The 26383-nt window shown below is 36.0% G+C and overlaps 1 protein-coding gene across 4 annotated transcripts in view; it reads right to left on the reverse strand.

The window, feature by feature from the left end:
• Nucleotides 1–75: 75 nt before the first annotated feature.
• LOC132199085 (inactive tyrosine-protein kinase transmembrane receptor ROR1-like) overlaps nucleotides 76–26383 on the reverse strand; it is a 93679-nt gene continuing 67371 nt past the window's right edge. The window contains exons 2-18 of one of the 4 annotated variants that reach the window (XM_059623540.1): nucleotides 18201–18333; nucleotides 9356–9441; nucleotides 8475–8608; nucleotides 7129–7300; nucleotides 6367–6445; nucleotides 4686–4897; nucleotides 4059–4230; nucleotides 3854–3998; nucleotides 3234–3606; nucleotides 2946–3101; nucleotides 2659–2865; nucleotides 2393–2604; nucleotides 2219–2339; nucleotides 1997–2162; nucleotides 1835–1937; nucleotides 1577–1781; nucleotides 76–1130 (exon numbers count right to left, since the gene is read on the reverse strand). In XM_059623540.1, coding sequence (XP_059479523.1) covers nucleotides 841–1130; nucleotides 1577–1781; nucleotides 1835–1937; nucleotides 1997–2162; nucleotides 2219–2339; nucleotides 2393–2604; nucleotides 2659–2865; nucleotides 2946–3101; nucleotides 3234–3606; nucleotides 3854–3998; nucleotides 4059–4230; nucleotides 4686–4897; nucleotides 6367–6445; nucleotides 7129–7300; nucleotides 8475–8608; nucleotides 9356–9441; nucleotides 18201–18333 — 2966 coding nt within the window. In that variant the 3' untranslated portion in view covers nucleotides 76–840. Of the gene's footprint in view, nucleotides 1148–1576; nucleotides 1782–1834; nucleotides 1938–1996; nucleotides 2163–2218; nucleotides 2340–2392; nucleotides 2605–2658; nucleotides 2872–2945; nucleotides 3102–3233; nucleotides 3607–3853; nucleotides 3999–4058; nucleotides 4231–4685; nucleotides 4898–4991; nucleotides 5200–6366; nucleotides 6446–7128; nucleotides 7301–8474; nucleotides 8609–9355; nucleotides 9442–18200; nucleotides 18334–26383 lie in introns of those variants that run through there. The other 3 variants (XM_059623539.1, XM_059623541.1, XM_059623542.1) reach the window with 3 other exon arrangements.

The raw sequence follows: 26383 nt of genomic DNA on the forward strand, positions 1-26383 counted from the left end.
CTACGCCATGTTCATTCAGCTTGATAAAAAACTCTATTTCGTTCTGTAGTTGTATTATTCTTTTTTTTTACAAAATTTTATTTACATAACATAGAGGATTAAAACCACATTAATCACAATCGAAATAAATATGAAAAGTTCAAAATTAGGATTCATACTGTAGTCGCTTACAATTATTTTAAGCTGCACCAATATATAATTTTATTTGCTGGTGAGAAGGAATTAAATGCATAATTCTAATCAGATTCATAGTCGTCAAATAAAAAAGTGAGTATTTTAGTCCTAAATTTTAAAAAAGCTGCCTCATTAGAAAAAAATGAGAAAAATTGGTGGCACAGAAAGATTAATACAACAGTTACACAATGAAGTGACACCAAGACATTGACCATGAGTCCAGCAATAGAATTCGAGAGAGGTATTTTATGGCAAACGTGTTTTGTCATGGTACAGTATCACTCAACATGTACATACAATTTAATAATACTGCCGTAAAATAACTTTTTACACACTTACAAAAATGACACAATATGACTTTCATGTAATTTATAATTGCGTTCATGATCGGACTTGGCCAAAAATCGCAGCAGATTTGTACAAATTTTAAATGGGTGCTTTGATCGATTTCGCTGCTGATCAGACTTATGATTAGTGAAATTCATTTAACTTTGGTATTTGGTTAAAAGACGCGGGATGGCCTAATATTGTCCGGTGAAATTCTAAAACGTCAACTAGCGATGAATGCGAAACAGAATTTGCATAACTCCAATGTACAAAGCTGTCACCCCGCGTGCAGTATGGTTGATCCAATCAAAGCACCCCCTAAACTCTCGAATCAAAAATTCAAATGTTGGAGACTTTGCCGTCGCCGTGGAAGGAGCCCATGACGTGGTGTTGGCCTCCGCCCCGGTGAGGACTCTGGCAGGCCTGCTGCTGTTGGCCCCTCAAGTACTGCACTGCATTGTACTGGGCGGGCATGTTGGGGTTGAAGGTGTTGAAAGGGCTCGATGCGTAGGGCTGCGGGTACGCTTGGTGGTGAGGGTGGTGGTGGCTGCTGAGTTGAGTGGAGCCGGTGTTGTTGCTGGGGCCAGTGCTCGAGCGCTGACTGCTGCTGCCGCCTATGCTTGGCGCGCCTGGAATCACAGAAAAACTGTTTTCAACGCCTCGTTGAGTCCCTTTTGCAGGAGATGCACCATGATAGGGCACTTGGCAAAGCCAATTCTTCAAATTTTTACAAAGATATCAAAAAATTTAGCGAATACTCTGGTAGGGATTGTAATTTTTTCAAAAAGTGAAAAATAAATGTAATTAAAAATGAAATATTTATAATAATTCTAATTTGCAAAGAAAGAACACTTAAAAGAAAAATCAGTGTAAAAAATATCCTCACCAGAGCTTCGAACACCAATAATTTTTAAAACATGCAACAGAACACCACAGTCTACACATTTCATTAAAAAATTTAGATGTCAAGTGCCCTTTGCAGGTGCACTTCTCCTCTTAAAAAAAATAGCTTGGCAATTTGATTGCAGATCCAAGCCACACATGGATTGCAACACCTAATAGGAAACCAAGTTACCGTGGGAAGGGGTGGGTGCGGGCATCGCACTCCACGTCCGTAGCCGGGCGTGAATTTCGGGGAATGATGGTCGCCGGTAAGGAACTTCGTGCCAACACTCCATCATCAGCGAGTAGATGCGAGACGGGCACGAATCAGGACAAGGGAGGAGTTGTCTCGACCTGATCATGTCAATGACTTCTTGGTTGCTGTATCCATAATATGGCTGTAATGTGGATTAAGTAAGGAATGGAAATTTTTTTTAAGAAAATGCATTACCTGTAAGCCATAGCTGTAGGTTTCCCACAAAACCACTCCGTAGCTCCAAACATCACTCTCAGTTGTGAACTTGCCATATAAAATTGACTCTGGTGGCATCCACCTGGAGTTTGGATAAAGAAATTTAGAATATAAGAATTAAAATTAAGACTTTCTTTTTACCTGACTGGGAGTAAAGACTTAGATTGTACTCTATAGTAGTCCGACGAGTAAATGTCTCTGGAGAGTCCAAAGTCGGAAATTTTTACAGTCAGATTGTCTCCGACTAGGCAGTTTCTCGCAGCCAAGTCTCGGTGCACATAGTGGTGACCACTCAAGTACTCCATGCCTGGGAGATTAAAAAATTTTAACACCTCATATTGATATTAAATTATTATATTTTACCTGCTGCTACTTGAATAGAAATGTGAAGGAAATCTGCTTGGTCCAGCTGAGGTCTGCGGATTTCTCCAGCCTCGGGCTCGTTGAATGGGGAATGGGCCATCAGGAACTCGTGAAGATCACCCTTTGAAATTAAAATGGTAAAAACCACGATTTGCATGAAATTTTTATTATTACATGTGCCATGTATTCGAATAGCATGCACAGCGGCTCTCCTCGAAGAACGACTCCCAACAGGCAGACGATGTTCGGATGCCTCAAATCGGACATCAAATCCACCTCCCTGCGGAAATCCTGCTGCGTTTTTGCGGTGGCATTTTCCTTGAGAGTTTTAACAGCGACAGGCGTTGGCATGCCGTCCAGCAACAGCTCTCCCTTGTAAACCTTGCCTGAAAATTTATTATGAAAAACCTAGAATTTGAAATTTTTATATTTTAACTAACCAAAAGCGCCTTCTCCTAGTTCCTGGAGCAGACGAACATGCTCCTGAATGAATTCCCTGGCTCGGCAGCCACCGGTCGAAGAGGAACTTCCTGCTCCAGAGTGTCCGCCGTCGGAACGAGGACCTTTTTGGTGAGAGCCTAAAAGAGAGCTCATTTCGACGAGTTGCCGCGAGTCCTGCTGCTGGCCAGGAATCATGATTCCACTCCCTTTGCCTAAAAAATGCAGTCAGTTCACTCAGTTAAAACAGTCAAGCAAAATTGGTAAGAAAATTATATAATCGACATACCTATGGAAGCGCCTCCGTTCCTCGGAGAAGGGAAAGCGTGCGTTGGACGTCTGGCTTTGCTTTTGCGAAGTCTAATGCAGCAGTAGAGAAGGAGTAGAAGTACGATGAAGGTCACACCTGCAGCTCCGACCACGGCATACAACCACATGTTGTCCACTAGATTCATAAATCAAAATGAAATTATAATCAAGATTGAATTCATTATTGGCTAGATTCATTTTGGTGGATATTAAGATAGAAAATATGAATTTTACTTGAAAAAACTTGTAAATAAGAAATAAAACTCACCGCATTTAGGAATAGCGCAGAGTTCCCTGTGAGAAGGTCCAACAAAGCACCAGGGTTGCTGTTCTTGGCCGCCTGGGTTGCGGCAGAAACTGTGTCCGCCGCTCAGCTCAGGGAATTCGGCAGGTTTCAAGCCTGACTGCTGCATTGACCAGGCCATGCAGGGCCGCCCTGAGGCTGAACTGCTCTCAACGCCCCTGTAATCTTGGCCCCTATCCTTGAAACACCCATGCTCTGGGATGACAATGTTGTGTGCGTGAGGAATTCCGAGACGCTGACAGTCTCGGCTGTCGTCAGACCCAACTGGTGGCAACGAGTTGCAGTCGGGCAGCACAAACTGCTGGCCAATTGAAGGGTGTCTCTTGGCAATGGCAACCTATGAGGAACAATGTTTTTCATTTTTAACATTTCAAAAGTTAATAAGTAAAGTAATATATTTGTTGCATTATTATTAAAAAAGTTATTATACAAATAAATATAAATAAATTGGAAAAATTTAAATTATTTTCTTCTTAATTAATAAAAAAATTATTTTTAACTCTAAAAGATATCCCAACTGAGAATTTAACCAATTTTCAAGTTGATTAATTACAGAAGAATTGCGTTGAAGGATATTATTTTACCTCGACTCGGCATAAATCTTGTTCGAGCAGCTCGCATTCCTCTCGACACACAACCCTCGGTCTTCCACTTTCCTCTGAACAAACTGGGAAGGCAGTGTAGCAGAGGGACGGTTTCGCAAATTCAGAACATCTCATGGACAAGTCACTAAAATTTTGAACACAAATTTGAATTTCGTAGAAAATTTGAAATTTGATTTAAACATACGGAGATGATTTGATGACGGAGAAAGCAGCAGACAATTTTTTCTCGATCATGGTTTGACCGATTGCTGTGACAAAAACAGAGCCGTTTCCAATGTAATCGGCGCAGGCCTTGCCTCGATACGGCTGACAACCAGCCTCCTCAGCGTGTGCTGGCAAATGGGCCGGCAAAAAACCTTAAGAAAATTATAAAATTTAAATAAGATAAATAATTTGAATTTCAAAAGTATTCCGTGTAATCTAATAAATAGGATTAAATATTAAATGTATCTCAGAAATTCCAAATAAATGATATAAAAAAATAATTAATAAGTATAAAATAATAATAATTTAAAATTAATGTTGTATGTATATTTGTAAATAATTTAACTTATAATTTAATATAACCTTAAAAAATACTGATTATTTTTATAAATTATTAGAAAACTTTTTGTAAGACGATATAACGATTATTTTAAAATCGAAACAAATTTACAAAAATTTGACTTCCAATTAAAATATCAACGCAAGTATTGTGTATTTAAATAAAAATTATATTATCCTCAAAATAAAAAAAAGGAAATGAAATCCATATTATTTTCTGATAACATAAAGTAATTTAAACTCATTATAAATTAGTCCAAGTTCTTACCAGGATGTCCAAGTCCAGGTCCTGGCATATCGAGACCTGCCCCTGCGAGGCCCCCGGGATGGCCTCCAAACGCCGGCGGCGATTTTCCCAAATCGTCGGGGCGAATTCCACCCTCGAAAATCACCCCTTTCTCCCCAATCATGCCCATTTCGTCGTCGTCGTGGTCGAACTCCTCCTCGGAATGGTGCGAGTGGGAAATGTCGTCCGGCAAACTGCAAAACAAACACATTCAATGAGTGGTCCATCATCAAGCAATGGGATGCTGCGCGGCCCTTTGATCTGTTTTGGTTTTGAGGGCCAATTTACCTGGTGGTGGTCGCGACCTCCTCGTACGCGACCGTGTCAGTGTCGGCGGCCGCGGCCACGCAGGCGGCCAGCAGCACGAGCCGCGCGATTCGGCCCCCGAGTGCCATTTTAATTCAACATTCGGCCCGAAAAATCTCAAATCTCGATCGCGCTCCTCCGAATCTGCCCCGCATCTGGTTTATTGACATTTTGCGAGGCGGTGCTGCCACCTAGGCAAACGCCATAATCGTGATGGTTATTGCTACGGAAGCCACGCGGGTTGCATACCGCGCAAGTATCATCGAAGCCGAAGGGGACTCATTGGTGGCGGAGAGACTTTCGCGTGTTTCAACCCGTACGTGGGCGCCGCGGGGGTTGCGAGGGCTGCGGACGATTGGCGAATTTGTTTGTTCCGGAGAGGGTGAGCCGATATCACTCTCCAAATATTTAGGATTTAAAACAATTAAAATTAAACTTGCTTTCATAATAAATAGCGTCATTAATTATTATAAGGAAGAACAAAATTGATTTTTCGTGATTTAAAAGACTTCTGTATCGTAAAAATTAAAAAATTAAATAGTAAAGAATAAGAAAAATAAAAAATTGATAAAAATTCAGAATCAAATAATATTACGGATGAAAATAAGTTTCAGATAATTCACAACAGTCGGAGCAAATTTTTATTATTGCCGAGCGTTCTGATGGGGCACAACTTTACTTGTTCACAATCATTGTTGTGATAGCGCGCAATTGGAAATATTTTCCTCTTTTCCCTCACACATTATAATTAGCCAAAAATTGAACCATTTATCTATATAAGAATTCTGATTATCTCAATTTTTTTTTTTAAAACTTATGTAATCTTATCACATTTTAATGCCGCATTTTCTTTTATTTGTAAAAACAAAATCAAATCAACAATGCAAAACCGCTTGAACCTTAAAAAATCGGCGAATAATTTTTAAGCAAAGCAATTCCACGCTGCAAAATTGCCCCTATCGATTTGCTGTGCAGCACTGCTCGCTTGAGTTTGATGAAGATTAAACGAAATCTTGCAAGATTTCATATTATTTTCTTTCTTTTTGTTCCCCCTCATCTTCGTGCCAATTATTGCGCAGCTTCAACTTGTCGTCTTGTTTGCAAGAAAAGCGGCGGCGGAGGAAAGAAAATGAAAATTAGCCCCCTCGCGAACACGGGAAATGATGGAAAAGGAGCAGAGAGCTAAATTGTATGAAGACTTTCAAGTCGCACCTCGGCGCAAAAAAGTTAAATTTGATTTCCTCACTTTCTCCTCTCCCGTCTCGAGTGAAATTTTGCTCTCATCTCGCGCGCTGGCGCGTGGAAAATAAACGCGAATTTATCACGGGTGATGTGTTTAGATCTGCTTGGAACTTACTTTCTGGAGAATTCGTCCAATTCGGAGAATGAAGAATGGGGGTAGTTCTGAAGGGTTGTGCCGCCCGGCATGCCGCCTCCTGTGGAGAAAGGGAACAGGGGACATCATTAATTTATTATATTTACCATTTTCCATACAATAATAATGTGTAAAAGTTTCTGAGGACTGACATATGACGCATATTTTTAGGATAATTTATGCAAATATGCAGTTGAGGTTTTCCTGAAGTTAAAAAAGTGAATTCATATTAAGACGAAAAAAAATAATAATGACATTATTTAGGAGGAAGGGCGGAATTTTTTGGAATGTGGTAAAACTGATTTATTCGTATTTTGGTTTTAAATTCTAGTTTTATTAAATTATAATGTTTTTGGATCTATAATCAATAAGATCATTAACAAGTTTTGGCATAATAATAATAATGTTTAAAGATTTTAAAATGTTTCATATTATTCTCAAAGACCTAGAGAATTATTAAATCCAGCATATCCAATAATTGTTAAAATGTAATTTGGTAATCATGATTCAACCCAAGTATTTAATTATAAACTAAATATAAAAATTTAAGTAATAGCCAGCTAAATATGCATTATTTAATAAACAATTATGAGAGTGAAAAAGATAAAAAGAATATTTATTTTTATTATTTGATAAAGTTAATATTATAAAATGTATATAAAAATTTCAATAAAGGATATTTTATATTACTTAAAATAAAATAAATATAAATTTATTTAGATTTCTTGATTTTTGTTAACTTACCCCACTTGTCGGCTTCAACCCTGACGACGGAGGTGGTGGAAACCTTTTGCTTGCCGTTGGAAGCCTCGCAGGTATAGAACCCTGTGTCGTGCACCTCGAGTTCAGTGATCCTGAGGCGTGATCCGTGCGCGCCGCCTCCCAACTTGCGGACCGTCACTTTGTTGCGCTTTTCCTGTGGATAAGCAACGACGTCCCGTATCAAATTTCGAAGCTCAATAAACCCAAATTACTCTGAGGACGAAAGAAAGAAAGAAAGAAAGGCAGTGCAATGCACAAGCAAGCTTCTTGGAAGAAGAAGCGTGACATCATTATGCAGACCACACACAAACCCATTTTCATTCACTCATCTCCAATCACCGAAATTGAAATTCAGAAATTTTAAAATTTGTATGTGAAATTTCTAAGTCGATTGATTTTAAATTAGCAAGCATTAAAAGATGTATTAAAGGAGATGAGTTGACTAAAACCTAAAAAAATTATAAAATTTAGTAAAATATAAAATTAAATTTTTTAATTTTGCTTAGCCCTAATTGTATGACATAATCCTGATTAGAAGTTACACAAATATTTAATTATTTGTTGAGTAAATCATAAGAGAAAAGGGGAAATTTGTTTGGAAAAAAATCAAGACATAAACTCTAATTAAGAAATATATGCTAAAATATTTTCAGATCAGATTCACTTTAAACCTCTCCTATTAAAAAAAAAAATGTTAGGCGAGGAGATTGATTGACCTTTTAGACCCACTGAGCCCATTGATTTTGTCTAACAATCGTAATATTCGTTCTGAATATCACAATTGAAAATACTTTTTTTAACAAAAATAAATTTACAGACTTTGAAGTTCGCATTACCATTATTTACATTGTTGACTTTACTTCTTTGTAAAAACTTGTGTGGGTCTAAAAAAAAATTCCCAAAAAGAATATTTAATGTGTTTGCTCTCAGCACTCCGCCGTTTATTTAAACCGCAAACATCTGTTCCGCTCATTAATTAGGCAGGCAAATCAGCTTTGTGCAGGCAAAAAAAATCTGAATATATATTTATTCAAATGCTGTGCAAACAACTGCAGACAAAAAGGCGGCGGCGAGATATATTTTAAGGAAAAAATCAACACCCCCGGCAGCATCAGAAATGAATTAATGGAAGAAGCAGAGAGGAGGAAAAAAAGGCAACACAGAATTAATTTTCAATTTATTTCAGCGGCACGGCTGGTTGCATAATTCATGCCTGGGCTGCAACCAGCATGCCACACTAAATAAATAAAGCGGGGTGTCATGCAGGTGGATGCGCGGCCGGGGGTTTTCAGTCGTAAATCTCCATTAGGAAGGTACGCGTCTCTCACCTGGAGGGGTGCGTCGTTCGCCAGCCACCTGAAGCGAGTGGGCGGCGGGTCGCCTTCGGCCTCGCACTTCAACTTGACCGTGTCTCCGACCTTCTTGGTCACGTTCTGCAGCGGCCGCACGATTCGCAATGTGCCTGTATGAAAAATTTATTTATAGTTTTTCCTCGAGACGCCGCCAGACGAGTTTTGTATTTAAACGCACAGAGAGAGGGAAAATAAAATTAACGTTTGCCTCTTTTGGATTTTTTGAGCATCATTAATTATAATTTCTTGGAAAAGCAAGAAAAAGAATTTCATAATTATGAATTATTTTAATTGTGTCGTAAAGTTTCATTGTTTACATAGAATTATAAAACTAAAAAGAAAATAGAATTTTTTTTTGTAAATGTTATAAATTTGGGAATTCTTATATAATATTATTTAATTGACTTGATAATAATGTTAATTTTATTAAGAAGAAATTTCTCAAAGCTCCGAAAAACCACAATTTTTTTATTTTTTATTATCGTTTATATTAAATCTTGAATTCAATTTTTTGAAAGACACGATCGAATTAAGAAATTTAAAAAAAGTTTATTTATTTATTTTTCATCTCCGAAAAATTACAAAATTTTATTATAGCTTCACTTATTGCAATATTGTGTGGATAATGATAAAATACTCTCAAAGGAAAAAATTATTTATTTAATCTGGATCAAAGTTGAAATTTTAATTCTAGCTCGGAAGGTCCGAAAAGCGATTGAGCGAGGTCCTTTTTCTCTCTCCAAACTATACTTTTTGCTCTATATCTCTCCTCTCTATTTCAATTTAGCCGTTTTCGTGAATTCTCGCGAGGAAGATCGGCCGAAATGAAATGTCTATACAAAGAATTCCTGGCATACCCGTGGGAGCCGTTGCGCCGACTGTTGAGTGATGAGACGGCTCGGAGGTTGAGTTGCCGTCGCCGGAATGAGTGGCGAACGCAGACCTGCAATCAGGGAATTGGCGTGTCATTTCACTTGTTCAAAATAAACACGCGCGACAGCACGTGGGGGTTTTCTAGGAAAGCAAAAAGGCAAAAGCGAGAGGCTTCTGGGTTTTTGGGGAAGACGAGTCAATAGCAGCTGCTATAGCTAGATTTCTGAAGTTTAAATTGATCAAAGGGAAAAGGAGGTCATTTTCTTTTTGCAAGAAATTACCGAGTGAATATGGTAGGAAGTCTGAAACCAACGGTTTTGAAATACCCATGATAAATTATTAAAAAGAAAATTACAATATAAATAATGTGATTGTATAATATAATTATTAGACAAGTAAACTGCAATCCAAAAATTACGAAACTCTGGGCAGTTATGCCTTAGACAACAATATACAGTTCCAAAAGGTATATGAAAGTCCGAACCAATTTAAAATAGGAAAATAAATATATACAGCCTGTTCTGGCATATTTTGTATAATATTATGTGGTCCATACATACTTCATCGTATATCTGATTTGTTTGCAGTGTTTGCACAATGATAAATTTAATGTGTTGAACAGGGCTTCCTCCGTGAAATGATAAAATTTTTATATTTATAAAGTTTACATCGGCATAAGACACTTAATGTACTTATTTGTATATTGTTGTTTAGTTATTATTAGACAGTAAATTCGCTTTTAAAAATTTGTACAAAAATGAACATTTTTGCACTGTAAAAATATATATTAAAAAATAAAATAAAATTTTAATATGTCATTTATGAGAAAAATAATGAAAAGTGCTACATTAATTTATAAAAAAAATAAAAAAGGTATTTAAATTTTATTTTATTTATAACTAAATTTTAAATTTGATTTTACTATATAGCTTTGCACTTATGCAGAGTTTATGATAAATAATTGATCCCTATGGAGCACTGTCATCAAAGAGCCATTGAGTAGAGCGCAATTCAGGCACACACACACCATTTAACGTTTTGCGCTGCTTGTTTATTGCTCCATTGTGTGTGGCTGCGCAAAATGTAGGCAAAAAGTAAACGCGAAGACGAACGGTCGGCAATAAAACAAGCGGGCGAAAGGGCTCGTCGCCCTCTCTGCTGCAATGCTGGTGGCCGCGTGCGTATGAATGAGAGAAAAGAGAGATGCTGTTGCGAGATGAACGCGAACACAATAAACACGAGAGCGCAAAAAGTGGGCAATAAATAAAGCGCCATAAACCACACGCACGCTCAACCTGTTGTTTGCCAACAGATAAACCGCACAGAGCACGGCCAAATATAAATAAAAAATTTTGCATTTTAAGTTTTGTATAAAGTGAGGGCGTTACACATTTTATCGCCTCGGAAATAAACATATATTTGCTCGCCGGGGCCACGCATTAATTTTTCCCCGGCTAAATATTAGGCGGACGTGTTGACCGAGCGTGTGCGAAATGAAACCAAACACCTTAACAATCAGCCAGGCGATAAATTGTGTTTGAGAATTGATGTAATTCGCGCTTTTTAGCATAAAATTAATCTGTCTGGTTGCTAGAGCTGAAGTTTATTTTAGCAAAAGGTAAGATTTATTGCTCGGCAGGACACCTAATTTATTCCTGTATAGATTTTATCCGCCTAATTTGTTTCTTAATATAAAAATCGTACGGTCTCGGGGAAACAAAAATCAACCAGGAAAGAAAACATGCTGAGAATACCTAAATTTCCATGTTGGGGGTTTTTTCAGTAAAATTGTTATTTAAATTGTAAAAAAAGCAGCCATAACAATTAAATTGGCTGTCTTTAGTTGACTGGAAGTAATTTAAAAAAAAATATATATATTTAATTACATTGAATCAAAAATTGTGAAACTTAAAATACTATAAATTAATTTTGCAAAATATGTAATTCTTATTGAAATAAAATTACAATTTTAAGCTTGATTTATTATTTATTGTAAACATTGGAGGTGTATTTCATAAAAAATTGAAACTGAGCGAACTAAAGACAAAAAAATATTTTTTCGTTTTTTTCTTTGCAACAAGGTTGACTCGCTTGTTTCCATTAAATTCTATGCAGAAGTAAATAAAGATTTTATTTCTTATCGTTTTCATTCATTTTTGAATTTGTATGAAAATTAATAAAAATCATTGAAACAATTGAAAAAAAGAATAATTAAATAATCTTAGTCACTTTCAAGGCTTCTGTAGTTTTTTTTCTAAATAAATGAAAACATGGCAGAAATTTAACAGAATCCAATTTTCACGATGATTAATGCCCCGCGCGTCAGCTTAAGTAATTTTTAAGTCTTCACCGTGCAAAAAGTTCTTAAAGCGCACGGGATGAAAAAAAAATATATTAACGAATTTCGCAGCGGCAGAAAAACGGCGACGGTGTTGGATTACAGCTCGTTCGCTCGCCCACTTGCTCTCGTTTTCCGTCCTGAGATGGGAATTCTGCTGCGCTAATAAATCTCGTGCCCGATGCGGCGTAAAACCCTCGGCATAATCTCGTCCTTAATTATCATAAACTGCGTGCATCGCTAATTAAAACTGGTGCCGCCGCCGGATTTGCTTTCCTGTGAAGGCCGTTTGCATATAATTTTTAATTCCGAAGCATGGTGTGGTGAAAAATTCCTGACGGGACTAATCCCTGAAATAAATGCATATTTATCAAACTCGAGACTCTCTCCTTATTGATTTATTTCTTTCCGAGATCAGAAAAAGCCGACACTTCCATTTCTCGGCTCAAGTTTATTGATCTCGCGTGCATTTTGGAGAAGAAGAGAATCCGGTCCATTATTCACACCTCATATCCTAATGACTTTTGAAGTTATAATTAAAGATAATTAATTATCCGCCGATCTATAAAAATGATATTTTCCCGCGCCGCTCTCGAGATCTCTTTTTAACTCATGCAATGGCGCGGCGGAGAAATGATTAATGGCCCCGCTCTGAAGACATCTGTGCTCTGCCCCACATTAAAATAATTAAAAGTACGACAATAACGAATTATATACTCTGTTATAATAGTTGCAGAGGAGCGACTTTTTGCGTCGGCCCGTTATCAGCGAATGGCAGAGAGGGCAACTATGAAGTACTCACAGGCTTTCTAGCACCACCACTAATGGCGTGTGTTTGCAAATATTCGCCGGGCGGGCCATCTAAAGTTTTAATTGGCACACGGAGTAATTTGCTAACTACTCCACAAAACATGCAGAGAGCAAGACGAGAGGCGAAAAGAGTCGCTCGCTCCCCTGCTCGCTCTGATCTGACTAAATTAATTTAAAAAGTTTTGGATTTTCTACATTTGCGTTATGAGACGCTGGAAAAAATGATCAAGATGTGCAAAAGTTTTTATTTCTAATTCCACTTAAAAGACTTCTACCATTTTTAATGAAAATATATTTTTTACCATCCACTTTCAAAATAAAATTGATAATTTGCGCCGATAACCTTGTCTATTTTATCATTGATCAAAGAAAACTTCAGCTCTGTATATAGTTAAAAATTATTAAATTAGTACTGTGACTAATCGCCTTGACGTGGAATTACGTTCCAAGACGACGAGATATTTGAGACAAAGCTGGTATGTAAAAAAGTTGGTTGTGACAAAAGAAAATTCCTGTCGTGATAATAAACAATTTTAATAGAGGGCGAAAATTTCCCAAAATTAGAATTCTTTAAAACCACCCCAAAAAAATGTATTTAGGAAATATTTTGTATCTTGCAATTAGAGTTTCTTCGATAATTTTTAATATTTTGTATTTAAAAGTTATGCATTATTGATACAAATGGGTATACACAGCAGGTTCATGCAAAACTTCCTGTTCAATTACATTATTCTGTACTTTTCATTAGTTATTTAACAGAACGAGAAAATGTTCTTATGTTTTCATATTTATAAAACATAGATAGCAAACATTTTAATATTCTTATTAAAATTTATCTCTGATAGTTGCTTGATTTGATTGTGAAATAAAATAATTTAATTTAATATTTAAAAAAATAAACAAATTTAGTAATAAAAATAAAACATGACGAAAATTTTTTTAATGTTAAGAATAAATATTTTATTAAAAGTATTTAATTAAAAAGTAATTCAAAATAAGTAAAAACGTCATCATTGCGACATAAAACTGAAGATTGATTAGATGTTTAATATCCACTTCACGGGGGGCCTTATAAATATGCATTAATACAAAAAAAGCGTGTGGCCATCTCACTGCTACAGCACAAGACAGAGTTTCTCTAATCACGAATTAATTAATCATCGGCGCTCCCACTCGCCGCCGTATGTCATGAAGTCCGATCCAAATGCGCACCCATTCGAACGCTATTTCCCTACATTTCGTCTCGGCCATAAATTTCAAATTCAATAATATTCCTCGGACAGCAGGTCGTGGCGATCGTGCACGTTGGAAGGAGCAGTAAACCACATTATATGCGCGACCTGAGCGACGCCGACCTGCCGGACCGCATTCTGGACCGAGATTTAAAAAAAAAAATACGGTTTTATGTACAAGAGCAGCGCAGAGGGTCCTCCCACTCGAGTAACAGGTTTTGTTGCACCCGACTCGTTATTCCAAAGTACCATCTGAGTGAGGCGTATGACCAACATGTGTGTGGTCACAAGGGCAGGGCTCCAGTTACTCGTGATTTCTATTAATTTCTATAATAGTTGTAAATATACAATTTGTTTAATTTCCGATACGGCTTGAAATTAAAGAAAAATCCGTTTTTTTTTGTAAATTGTACATTTGAAGGAGAAAAATTTACAATATTTTTGAAGGAGATTAAATTATGTTTTAAATTTATTATAAAGCTATTTGATGAAATAATGAAAATTTTCACTTCAGATTTCCAAAGCAGCTTTAAAAATTTATTTTGATTCATTTGCCTTAAAATAACATCCGTCTTTCTTAAATGGAATTAGGTGAAATAATCGGACGGAAAATTCAATTATTCCAACCCTGGTTAATTTTGAATTTCATCTGAAATTCGACACACATGGGACTAAAATAAAACTTTCAGTCGCTTTGTGTTTGCAAGGGACGCATCGAACCGCAGTCCATTTGTTAGGGCCAAACCCGAGTGACCGCCGCACACTGTTGTTCACCAACACACACAAACAACACTTTGACCTCTCAGCCAAGTATAATTAAATCCGTTCTGGTCACACGAGTTGAATTAGCCGACCGAAATCATAATGGTTGCCTCCGAACCCTTTTCTTCTCCGAGCGAGTCCAAAGACTCAGGGGGCACCATTGTGCAGCAGGTAATTTGAAAGGAGCTAGGGTGTCACTTTTGACGTGTTTATTCTAATATCAAAGAGCAGCTTCCAGGGAAAAATAGTCCGAGGGCATGCGAGCTTTTGTGATGAAAAATTGCTGCGTGAAAATATCAGAGGAATAAATAAATGACTTTTGTTTGGGTCACGATGTTTGCCCTGCTGCAATGGCTATTGGGGGAGCTAATGGCCTTTTTCCAGGAAATGTAGCTGTTTCCAGCTCGTTTTGACACCTGCAAACACTAATGGTTGGAATGCGAGAAACGTGAGAAATTCAAATTAGAGACATGCGTCTGCAATGTATTTTTTTCCTTATTTATTTAAATATTTTATACTCTATTTTAATTATCTTTGAAGAAAATTCGATGACTGAACACATTTATGCAGAATAAAATTAAACGAAAGATTGAAATTGCTTCTTCAACATCAATAAAATTATTGATTTATTTTATGATTCATTATGTCGAATTAGACTTTTACCTTTTATAACAATACCAATTTTAATCTAATTTTAAATAGCACATCGGAAGAAGAAAATGATCTTTACTAATATAATTATTAATATATGAATCTTGCTATACAATTTAAACTGATTACATAATACTAATACTGCATAATTCTTAAAATAAAAAAATGAGTTTAATTAATTTACTGAATATAAAGAAATATTTACAAAATCAATATTTAATTAATAAAAATTGTATTATTAAAGTAAGGAAAATGTACAAATTAAATTATTAATATGTTCACTAAAATTTATTATAAATGAATTTGTGTATAATAACTTTAAATAGATATACCAATGCTATTTCTTCTAAGGAAAGCTAGAGTCCGTTAGGAAAATAACACGCACGCAATTTTCCTATCAGTCCGTGTGTTATATTTTCCGTTGTGCTGTCAAACACAGCAGGCGTGTATATGCCGTGGTGCGGCATAACGTGATGTGATCCCGCCACTTGGAACGGAAAAAAATTCTTCCGTGCCACATATTGCCAGCGCTTTATATAGGAAAACAATAAAAAAAAACACACGACCAATTTAAAACCCATTAAACGAAAACGCCTTTCTGGGAAATTCGCTTCGAATAATGAGAAAATAACAAGAACCGAATATGGCGCCGCCAATTTTATAATTTTCCATAACAAAACGATCAAGATATTTTTTATATAAACAAGTTTTTTCGGTAAAAGCTGCTTTGATTTTCCATTCAACCGTGGGCCGAGCAATTAAATCCATTGAGGGGGTTTCGAATTTGGTCAAATAAATAAATCTCCGCTCGTATTATGTGTTGGCGCGTAGGAAGTCACTTCAGCACCGTGGCTAATTATCCAGCAAATTAATCTCGAGTCTTGCTCCGGGTTTATCTCTTCGGCACCAAAACAAGCAAAGGCCCATTTAAATTAAGAGGCGAAATGGTTTTGGCCGCTGCTAATTTTTCGTGTGGGTTTTTGGGCGATTCATGGCGCAAGGGCGGAGAGGAAAAAATTATGAATTGCAGCGGAAAGATGCAAATTGAGATGTCTCAGGTTGAAATTTACGATCTTGAACGATATAAAGAAATAAATTGAATGGTTATAAACTTCTAAAATTAATTTTTTGTGACAAAAATGTTTTTAAAAGAAAACAAAAAGCAACACAGTTATTAAAAAAAAATCATTTCACTATTATATACTTTTTTTGAAATCTAAAATTTTTTATTCAGCGATGGAGAACAATAATATTTAATTACAATTTTTATTATTTTTACTTCTTCTATCATAATTTTGATTGAGATATGAGAAACTTTTCCATCAAAATTTCAAATATTGTTTGTACTTTAAACAGTTTTGATAAAATAAATTAGCTCCTACAGTACAAAAATAAATTACAAAAGTTAAAATAAAAGATTTTAGCTTTTAACGATGATGTTTGAGTTTCCAATCAGCAATTAATGAAGAATTTCAATGTCAGGTAGTTATGCAGAACAGAAATTATTGCCCATCTCGGACAAGTTTGTTGCACCGGCAGTTAATTTTAATTGGCTCGAGTCCAAATGCTATCGCCGTGTGTGCCATAATAATTAATGAGAATCCGACTTTTTACTTTTTATCTCTCTCCTCCTCTCAAGAGCCGTCTAATTAGTATTTCCAGAGGCAACTGGTAGTAAAATTTTGCAGAGATTTATCGATTAGACTTTTCTGCCTCGGTGTGTGAGAAAATTTATATTTGATCAAAACGTGCTGCGAGGCCGGCGCTAAATTCATTGCGAGGATTTCACACACGAGCAGGGGCTGAAATTTAATACGCGGCCAGTTTGCGGCTTAAAAACTTGTCACGCTTGTGCGCGCGTCCGGGATAAATTCGCCTTTAAGTTTATGGAGAGCACCACATGTGCGGTCGGCAAGGGTTAAAAAGTTTCAAATCTCTTAAGAGCTGCAAAGAGAAATTTCACATAGTTCTCAAATTTGGGTGGGCCAACGTTGCATGGGGGGCGTGTTTAATGGAGGTGTCAAGCATTTTTACGGCAAAATATGATACTGCCTTCTGGGGGTTGCCCCGTATCGTAAAGAGACTTCTTTCTCTCCTGTGGTTTAAGGCTTTTCTTCTTTTACCTGCTGCTGAGCTGGCATCAGCCGCGTCTAGTGTTTCAAATTTCGTTTGCATCTCAAATGAGATGTGGAGAGAAAGAGGGAGTGAAAGAGAAAAAAAAACGGATTAAAAGATACCTAAACAAATTAAAATTAAAAAAAAAAAATACTCGGATGTTTAAAAATAATAATATTTTGATTAAAATTTAAAATTTATGGTCAATGTTTCTCAAAATTGGTTTACTCTGTGGTGTGATGAAATTTTTTGTATATAAAATAAATTTCCTGTATGATTTGATAAAAAAAAAAATCCACCAACTGATTTTCGACATCAATACCTATCACCTATTTTTCCATTGCTTCCAAAACTTGTATATCAGAATAAGTTACATTTTACCTTCCCAGGAAATAGTAAAACTGCTTCTTGCGGGAGGTAAAGCGTGAATTATGGCTTGAGGGGTGGAGAAGACGCAGCACTAAATTGTCACACAAAAGAATAAAGAAGCCACAAATCCAGTGCTGCGGGTCCGAGAAAATAAAAATGTATCAGGTGTCCTAGGCGTCCTTCTTGTTCTCTCTCTCAGGGAAAAAATATATTTTTCCCTCTCACGACTTTAAATAAAACATCACATTGTTGAAGTTGTCAAAACTTCCATTCTTGGCCTGGGAGAGGCTCGTCTTTCTCTGAATGAGAGGAGGATCCCCTCTTTTCCTCCCTTTTCTTGTGCAAGTGAATAGGTGCATTCAATCAGGCAAGGCGAATCGACAGAAATTTTAGTGGAATTTTCTTGTCCCTGCACGCGCTGCTGCTAAATCTGATTAGGGACACCCCTCTGACAAGCTTAAAAAGCACTCAACTCGGGAGATGCAAACTGCACTCGTCAAAATACCCAGAAACTTCGAGTTTGGGGTAAATTGCGTGGAATGTGAAACTCACCCATTGTTGTGGACGTCGTCCAAGGGAAGGTGATGGTCTTGGTGATCCTCATAAGCGTAGTCCTCGTTGTGCTCCTCGCCTCCGTGGTGGAAATCCTGATCTTTGTATGGATCTATGTGGTCTTCAGTCCAACCTTTAACAAAAATAATGAAAATTAATTATAGGCAAAGATGGAGATGAAATAATTCGCAGATAAATAAATTTTATTCTAGCCCTCAATAAAAACTTTTTATAAGAATTAATTGCTCATTTGAAAAGAGTTTTTTTTATAAAATCACAAAAATGTTTTTTTTTACAATATTTTTAATTCAGTCTGATAAATAAATTACGAAAACATCAAGTACCTTAATTTTTTTTTACATCAGTGTCCATTTATTATATTTTTTCAATATTTCCCTAGTGGATTTTTTTAAAGCGAAATTCTTAACCGTTTTGAGTGATCAACGATCGACGCTGTCACTTTTATTAAAGTGTCCATTCACCCTTTCTGTCCTTTCAGGTCCGAAATTGAATTTCACGGTGCGCTCTTTGTGGCCTTTTTTTGACATGCACCCGTAATGTGCGTACGAAAAGTAATTTTTTACGCGTGCCTGCTTTCATAGGCCACGCCGACGTCAAAACGTTGAGTCACTTAAGCCATCAACTCTCACACACATGTCGGCGTAACGCGATTATCGATCGAATTCTAATTTCTGTTTGCTCTGGACGGATTCGGGCTTTAACCCTTTTTACGACACGTCACGTTGCGGAGGCGGCAATGGAAGCTTTCACAAAAGCTCTCCAGATTCTTTCTTCTTTCCCAAAGACAGAGCCGCGTGTTTTAAGGGAGCTTCTCTCTCTTCCGAGCGGCGGTGCTGATTGAATAATTAATTGGACAACATACAAAAGAGCAATTCGTTGGCTCTGTTTCGAGAAGGCAATCAAAGGAAGAGAAGCGCTTTTTATTGAGGAGACGAGTGCTTCTATTTTTATAACTTGGGAGCTTTTTCGAAAGACAGAAGAAGGAAATTTTAAGAACCAAGAAAAAAATTGAGCCAAGAACTCTTTATTTTTACTTCAAAGGAGATAAAATTGAAACAATCTCGTAATTTTTTATTCTTTGATAAACGTTTAAAAAAAATAAAAATTAACATTCATGGATTTTAATCTCTTTCACGTGAAAATATAAATCAAATAAGGTCACGATTATTTTTAATAAAAAAATTATCCCAAAGGTAGAATCTTTTTCAGTTTATTTCAGCCAAAGATACTTGTCATTTTAATTAAAATTTGAGTGTTAAAATAGAAGGTAATTTTCCTGTGGTGTGAAGTACTCCTTCAAGTCAATTGCACGCACGATGTCCTCGTCAGCGAAAAAAGATTTTTCAATTTCAACTTCTTCCTTCATTCGGCGAGGGGCGCCGCACATAAAAGAGTTTAGCGAGCTGCAAATGAAATTTGCTCTGGAGGGTGTGCGCGAGGCACATTTCATATTATACATTTGCGTGAAAAAATTTAGCACGCTTGGCGAGCCGAAGGAAAATTCAATTATAAAATTAATAAAAGTGGCCATTGTTATTGACACGTCGAGGGGAAAGTCTAATAGGAGTTCCGGCGACGAGAGAGAGAAATTCTCAAGTGCTTCAATTGAATGCTCCATCATCGTCATCATCAGCAGCAGCACAACTTATTTACACTTATATTGTATGTGCAGTCCCCGATGAATGGTGCGCGCCAAAATACGAGGGGTGCTTTATTTGGAGTGCAGCGTGCGCGACACTTCTTTGCTCAATTCCCTCTGTATTGTTGTAACTCAAGTGCCATACGGGCTGCCGCCTCCTTTCAAAAGTTATTTCACACCATAGAAATGCGGAGCAGAACGACAGACTCTGTTCTATAGCTTTGGGCCGAGTTGCTGATGGACCAAAGTGGCCGCAAAACTTGTCCGTCGCCGCAGCCGCCTGCACTGACCGGAAAGTGCTTCGGCCGGCTGGAGGCTCCAGATAATTTTCGCTCTTTGCCGCAGAGAGGCAATTTAATTCTCAGAGGGATTTGTGCACTTGATCTGGACATGTACAGTCAGAATAAGAAGGAAAATGAAATTCTGTGGAAAAATTTATGTAATAAATTGACATAATTTGTATGTGTGAGAGAAATATCGACGTTTTTAAAAACTAAATCGTCAAAAGTTGATCATATCAATTCTATCATTATTATTATTACTTAATTATATGAATCGATTATTTAATGAATGAATTAACTCGATTGGTAAAACGCATTTTTCACTGCATAGTGAGGTTTAGATTTAACAGTCAAATGTTCAACTTCCATATGGATTAGTCGGCTTATTAAAAAAATTACTTTTGTGTGGCTAGCTACATATTTTTAATATTTCCTAAATCTAATGGAAAAATGTTGATTAACAATGCAATTTTTTTTCAAACAAAAAAAGATTTTAAATTAAATAAACTAAAAAATTTAAATATGTGAATATATTTATAATAGTAATATTTAAAAACATATTAAAATAAAAATTATAAATAAAATATATGTTTGCTTGAAAATAATTTTCTTTGCATTATTAAGACTCGCTCTTTGCCGCAGAAAGGCAATTAAATTCACAGAGGGATTTGAGCACAGCCGTACAATATATTAATGTTTCACTTTATCACATTACATTCAAAATAAGAAGGAAAACGAAATTGTAGAGAAAAAAAGGTGACGATGAATTTATAAATTTTATTTAGCAGCTAACAATGCGCATCCGGAAGTATATCAATCACTGTCAGGTGCAGTTTTATTGGTCGAGGATTAGAATAATATTAAATTTTAACAAAAACTATATTGTCAGAAGTTGATGATATAAATTTTCTCATTACAATTTATGTGAAATAATTACCTAATATATTCGAATCAAATAACGGACACTTAGTCCTAATGCCTACCACTTATTTTGAGTAATCAAATCAGCTTCTTGTGAAAATTATAATTGTGCGGTTAGATAATATTTAATATTTCCTATTCTGCAGTTGAAAAAATATATATTTTCAACGCAAAATTATTAACAACTAAAATTAAAAAGAATGTAAATTAATAAAAAAAACTTTTAAAATAAAAATGTTAAGAATATGTTAATTATCATAAAAAGCTTGTTAAATTTTGAGCTGTAAATTATAAATAAAAATATGTTCGGGAAAATTTTGACTCATTAGTATGACGTTTGACTGCGTGCGCCGATTATGAAGTTTTAGTTTGAAAATTTTCCATTAATAAAATTATTTTGTTTATATGTGATATGCTGATATTTTGAAAAAAAAAACAATAATATCTAGTTATATTAGAATTATATCTAGTTTTATATTTACGTAAATTGCTTTGTAACAAAAATTTGTTATTATGCTCGGAGCAGAGGGAAGATTTTATTTGCAAATTTTGCGGAGAAAAATGTTTATCATATCAAAAAGAACTGCGTTGTAAAGAAAATGTTAACATTAAGCTGCAAAACTGAAAAGTTTGAAAAAGAAACGTAATTATTCCGTTTTATTTTGTATTTTTTACGCTTGTTGCACGCCTATGGCGTTTCATCAATAAATAAAATACAAAATTTGCACTTCGTTAAATTCCCACTCAAATTTCAGAAATTCAACAATTCAATTTCCTTTTCAATTTTGAACCTTAATTTCATAATTTTTTTTCTATTGTGCAATTAAAGAGAAAAACGTGCGAATGAAGAATGATATTTTACTCTTTTTTGGTGTGAGCATTTGACATGAGTGTCGCTGTCTCATTTTTGAATAAATAACGTCTCGTCTGGTGTAACAGTGAACACACGTCTCGTCTGCGGCGACGGCAGCCTCTGTCTCTCTTTTCCGATCTTTATATATTCATCCTCATATTTGATTCTGTGCTCATTTAAATATTTGCTCTCCTGCGGCTGTCACACGTTCGAGTTATTGGACCGGCGAAGATCGATGGGACGCATTTAAATTTAACAGCAGCCGCTCTTTCTCTCGCGCAAAGCCGCGAGACCGCGCATAAATTTATATACAAACGCGGCGGCGGCACATCAGGCCCGGATTAGAGTCAAAGGATTTTGAATAGGGATTTAATGAGGTGGGAGAAAAATCGGCGCAAACCACAAACCGCGAGAAATGGATTTTGCGGATGAGCTTCAAGTTGAAGATCATCGTCAGCTGCTGCTCATGAAAGGCACAGTGTGTGTTCTCTCCGCTCATCCTTCAAGGGAAAAATATTAGTTGAAGAGAAAAGTGCCGTCAAGATTTTTATTTAAATTTGTGATTTTTTTTTTTAATGAAACAATTTTCTTGATAGTTTTGTATCAAATGGAACCAAATTCCCGAATCAAACCTATTTTTAATTATAAAACTAATTAATCTCTGCTCATTTTAATCTTTAAATAAATGATAGGCTTATGGATATCGCCTAAAAGTTCCTAATTTGAAAAATGACTTTTTTTTAGGGTCAGGCTAAGACAAAGTCTTGTTGGCCTGTGCCCTTTTTTAGTGACGCATGAGGTGCCACTCAATTTTGTCTTTTTTTATTTTATTTTGTTTTTTAGTGTGTCTTGTCTTTATTAAAATCAAGCATCACTTATTTTCGCTGGCATAAACTTTTAAATTTTGAACCTTCAAAGAAGGTAAATTTAACCATCATAAACGATTTTCTTTTCTTGCTGAACAATAATTAGGAATTTCTAATTATTTTAACTACTGTTTCATGTTTGAAACAGTAAGTAAAAAAATACAGATGGAAAAACAACAACTTTCCAATAATACTTTTTTCCTCGTCCCACATAATATAACACGAGGAAAAATCCCAATTTTAATGAAGGTGAGCTGACCTCATATTTGAAGCAACTAAAAATAATATTTTTCAAATCAAGTTAATGCAATTTTTCCATCAGATAATCAAATCGTAATATTTAAACTTCTGCAACAAATTTATTCAAAGAAATGTAAATTGCATGGAGTTTAAAATTAGAAAGAAAAGCGCTTTGAACTTATTTAGTGACACGGCAATATCTCAACTTCATATATACACAAACTGAACGTGTGTGAGTTTATATGACGAGCCTTCATTTGCATGTTCCAAACGCATCACGCATTAGATTTGCAAATCACACTTTGTAGAACGGCGCGTTCACTCGTCTTTCCCCAGTTGCTGGCATAGAATTTGCATATTATCATCCGGCGCCGGTGCCGCGCGCCGAGAGCAAAAGAAAATCACTCACAATTGCGCCTTTGTCCATTTCAAAGGAGCGCGCCGGTGAATTACGTCACGAACACTTGTGTGCGTAAATAACCGAAATGACTTATTTCTTTTAGCGCCAAGTTGCCGGCCCGAAATTATAATATTACATTTCACTGGCAGAGAGAGAGAGGAGCTCTTGGAAGATCCTCTCTGCTCTAATGGCCCTTGTGCTGCTTTCTTATTGCGCCCGGCTCCATTACACGATTCATTTGCCACGAAAGAGCTGCGAAGTGGCTCTTCTGGCGAATACATTTTAGCGGCCGAGACGTTTTGAATGCTGAATAAATATACTTTATATGTGGAAAAGACCCTTCTTTGCTTAAACCAGAGTAAATTTATTCAATTCACGTTTAAACCTGTCGCTGCGTCTTTATCTTAACAACTTCATGTGTCCGCTCAGAACGAGTCCCTCGACCGATAAATTTGCATGTTTTTCTTATTTGATCGAACAGTTTTAAAAAGAGGATTTCTAGAGTTTATTTTTTTTGTATTATATAAACTTTTTTGGCATCTGAAAAGGCAAAAATTCGGCTGCCAAATTATCTGCCTCTTGTATGAGCCGAGTTGGAAATTTGCCGAAAAAGTTCTCCGCAGATGAGAGAAGGGCAAAGTGATCTCTTTCTCTTTTTCTCTCCGTTTTGGCAAAAAGACCTTAGTCGTCGACAAAAGAAGAAGGGTGCGCGCGTATATATGCAAGGAAGTATAAAAAGCGGGCAGAGATATCAGAGAAAAAGGTCCCGTGCACCGAAAAACATACAGGCGTGTTTATATGGCTTCGGGGCGAGGGAATGTGTGCGATTTCCGGCGACTGCCTTTGACGCTTGCAATCCTCACGCAGCAGCAGATATTGCAACCAGCAGTCGATGGAGATTTAATTTCACTTTGCGCCCGCCACGAGCACAAGCGCGGTGGTTATTGATATCAATATACGTCACTTCTAGCACAGCAAATCTCAATTTCAATATAGAGAGGAGCCAGAAAATTTGATCTACTGGCGAGCTTTCAAAAAATTGGAAATAAAATATATCATCTTCAATAAATAAAAGGCACACAAGACAATCCACAAAGGCAAAAAACGCTGGTTAATTATCAAATACCAGGCAAGACAATTATAAATTGCATTATTAAATTACGTTAACGCATATTAAGTCAGGCGTCTCATGACAAAAAAATACATTTTACTCAAAATTTTTTATTGTAATTATCAGAAATAAAATAAATTTAAAAAGAATTAAATAATTAGAAAATAATTAAAATAATATCCAAATTAAACTATCATAAATAATTTAATAATACGTGTATAAATAATTTTATTTTAACTTGTAATTATTTTTAAATAAAATATATTTTATTTTATTGTCATATTTGCAATTATTGAGTAGTTGTATTAAAATTATAAATGAAAAAAAATGTTCAGATAAGTTTTTTCTGTGAAAAAGGATATGTGTATATATCATAAAATTTTTATCTTGCAATCAGCTCACAATATTTAATTTGATCAATTGCCGGAATAAATTTTGGAGCGAATTTAATAAATAAAACTAAGGAACGTCGGATTATTAATTAAATTATTAATTAAAATTCCCCATTCTCTGATTTGAGGTGAACTTTTTATATTTATCATACACCGCTCGCTCAACCCTTTCCTCTCAATGCTGTCCAAAATTAATTGGACCGGCAGATTGCTCGGAAATCAGCCGCCTCTGTCGCCAGCCGGTCAGTAGTGGTGGCCCTCGGGGGTGGATAGGATAACCCTATCTATGGTGCAGCCGGACAAAAAGCTCGAGTGCGAACTCCCCCGCGCTTGTGTCACTCACGCAGGGCAGCTCTGACCGCAGCGTCTGTCAAAACCAATTCCACGCCGTCATCGCCGGCCAGAGCAGAGCGAAACCACGACGCCGTTGTTATCAAACAGTGGCCGCAGAAAGTACGAAAATCAACGGCAGCAGTGCAGCCGATCTGCTTTTTGCGGCGGCTGCAACACTTGCCGTCGACAGCGCAATTTCAAGCTGCACCATAAATCTTGGTTTTTTCAGCCGATGTGAGCGGAAAATCACTTTTCCGTCGTCTTTTTGATTGGTTGCCTTTATATGTTCTCAATGTAATGGTCAATCCTGAAGTCAGTGGATCAAAAAGAAAAGTGGAAAGTGGCTCATGTGAAAAATCATATTATTTTATGTTGTTCTGTTCAAAACAGATTGTTTGTCATATAATATTCCTCGTTGGTTTTGAGATGAAAACTCAGGAATTTCATTATTTTAAGGTTTTTTTACATTTCATAGGGAAAACTGCTTTTAATTACTTAGAATTAACAATTATTTGAAATTAACCGATCGACACAATAATTGTGTTATAATTACAAGGAGATATTTCAATTGAAAATTGGAGAGCATCAAACTTAATGTTTAAAAATTAAACTGGAATAAACTGAAAAACCAAAGTGCATTGCAATATTTCTTGTTTTTTTCTTCTTTCATTAATTTTTGAACCATGTTTTAAACGGTCGCTTCGCATTATGATAACGTCTCAAAAGTCAAGAATAATAAGATTAGATTTATACAAAAAGACTGACAAAAACGAGTTATACAATTTAAAATAATTTCATTTTAAAAATTTCTTTCCAGAATTTCACCCAAAAACCAATTAAATTGCCAATGAAAAAGTATAATTATATTGGATTGTTTCTGTTTTAAGCCCAATGATTTATTCATTAATTAAAACCAAATGGCCCTTTTCGCTCTTTCCAAAATTAACAACTGGCAAGCGTCATTGATTTGCTCTGACAAAGCCAATGAAACGGAAAATAGCAAAAGACTGAGAGAGCCCAAGAGTCTGGAAAATTGATTGAACTGAACAGCGAGAGGGCAAACGACACACACGCTCTCTCACTCCCCCACTATTCAAGTCATATCGACGACGACGACAAACGAGCG

This window comes from Neocloeon triangulifer, unplaced genomic scaffold (assembly GCF_031216515.1).
Source record: "Neocloeon triangulifer isolate White Clay Creek 2 clone unplaced genomic scaffold, ASM3121651v1 ptg000013l, whole genome shotgun sequence".
In the NCBI taxonomy this organism is placed as follows: domain Eukaryota; kingdom Metazoa; phylum Arthropoda; class Insecta; order Ephemeroptera; family Baetidae; genus Neocloeon; species Neocloeon triangulifer.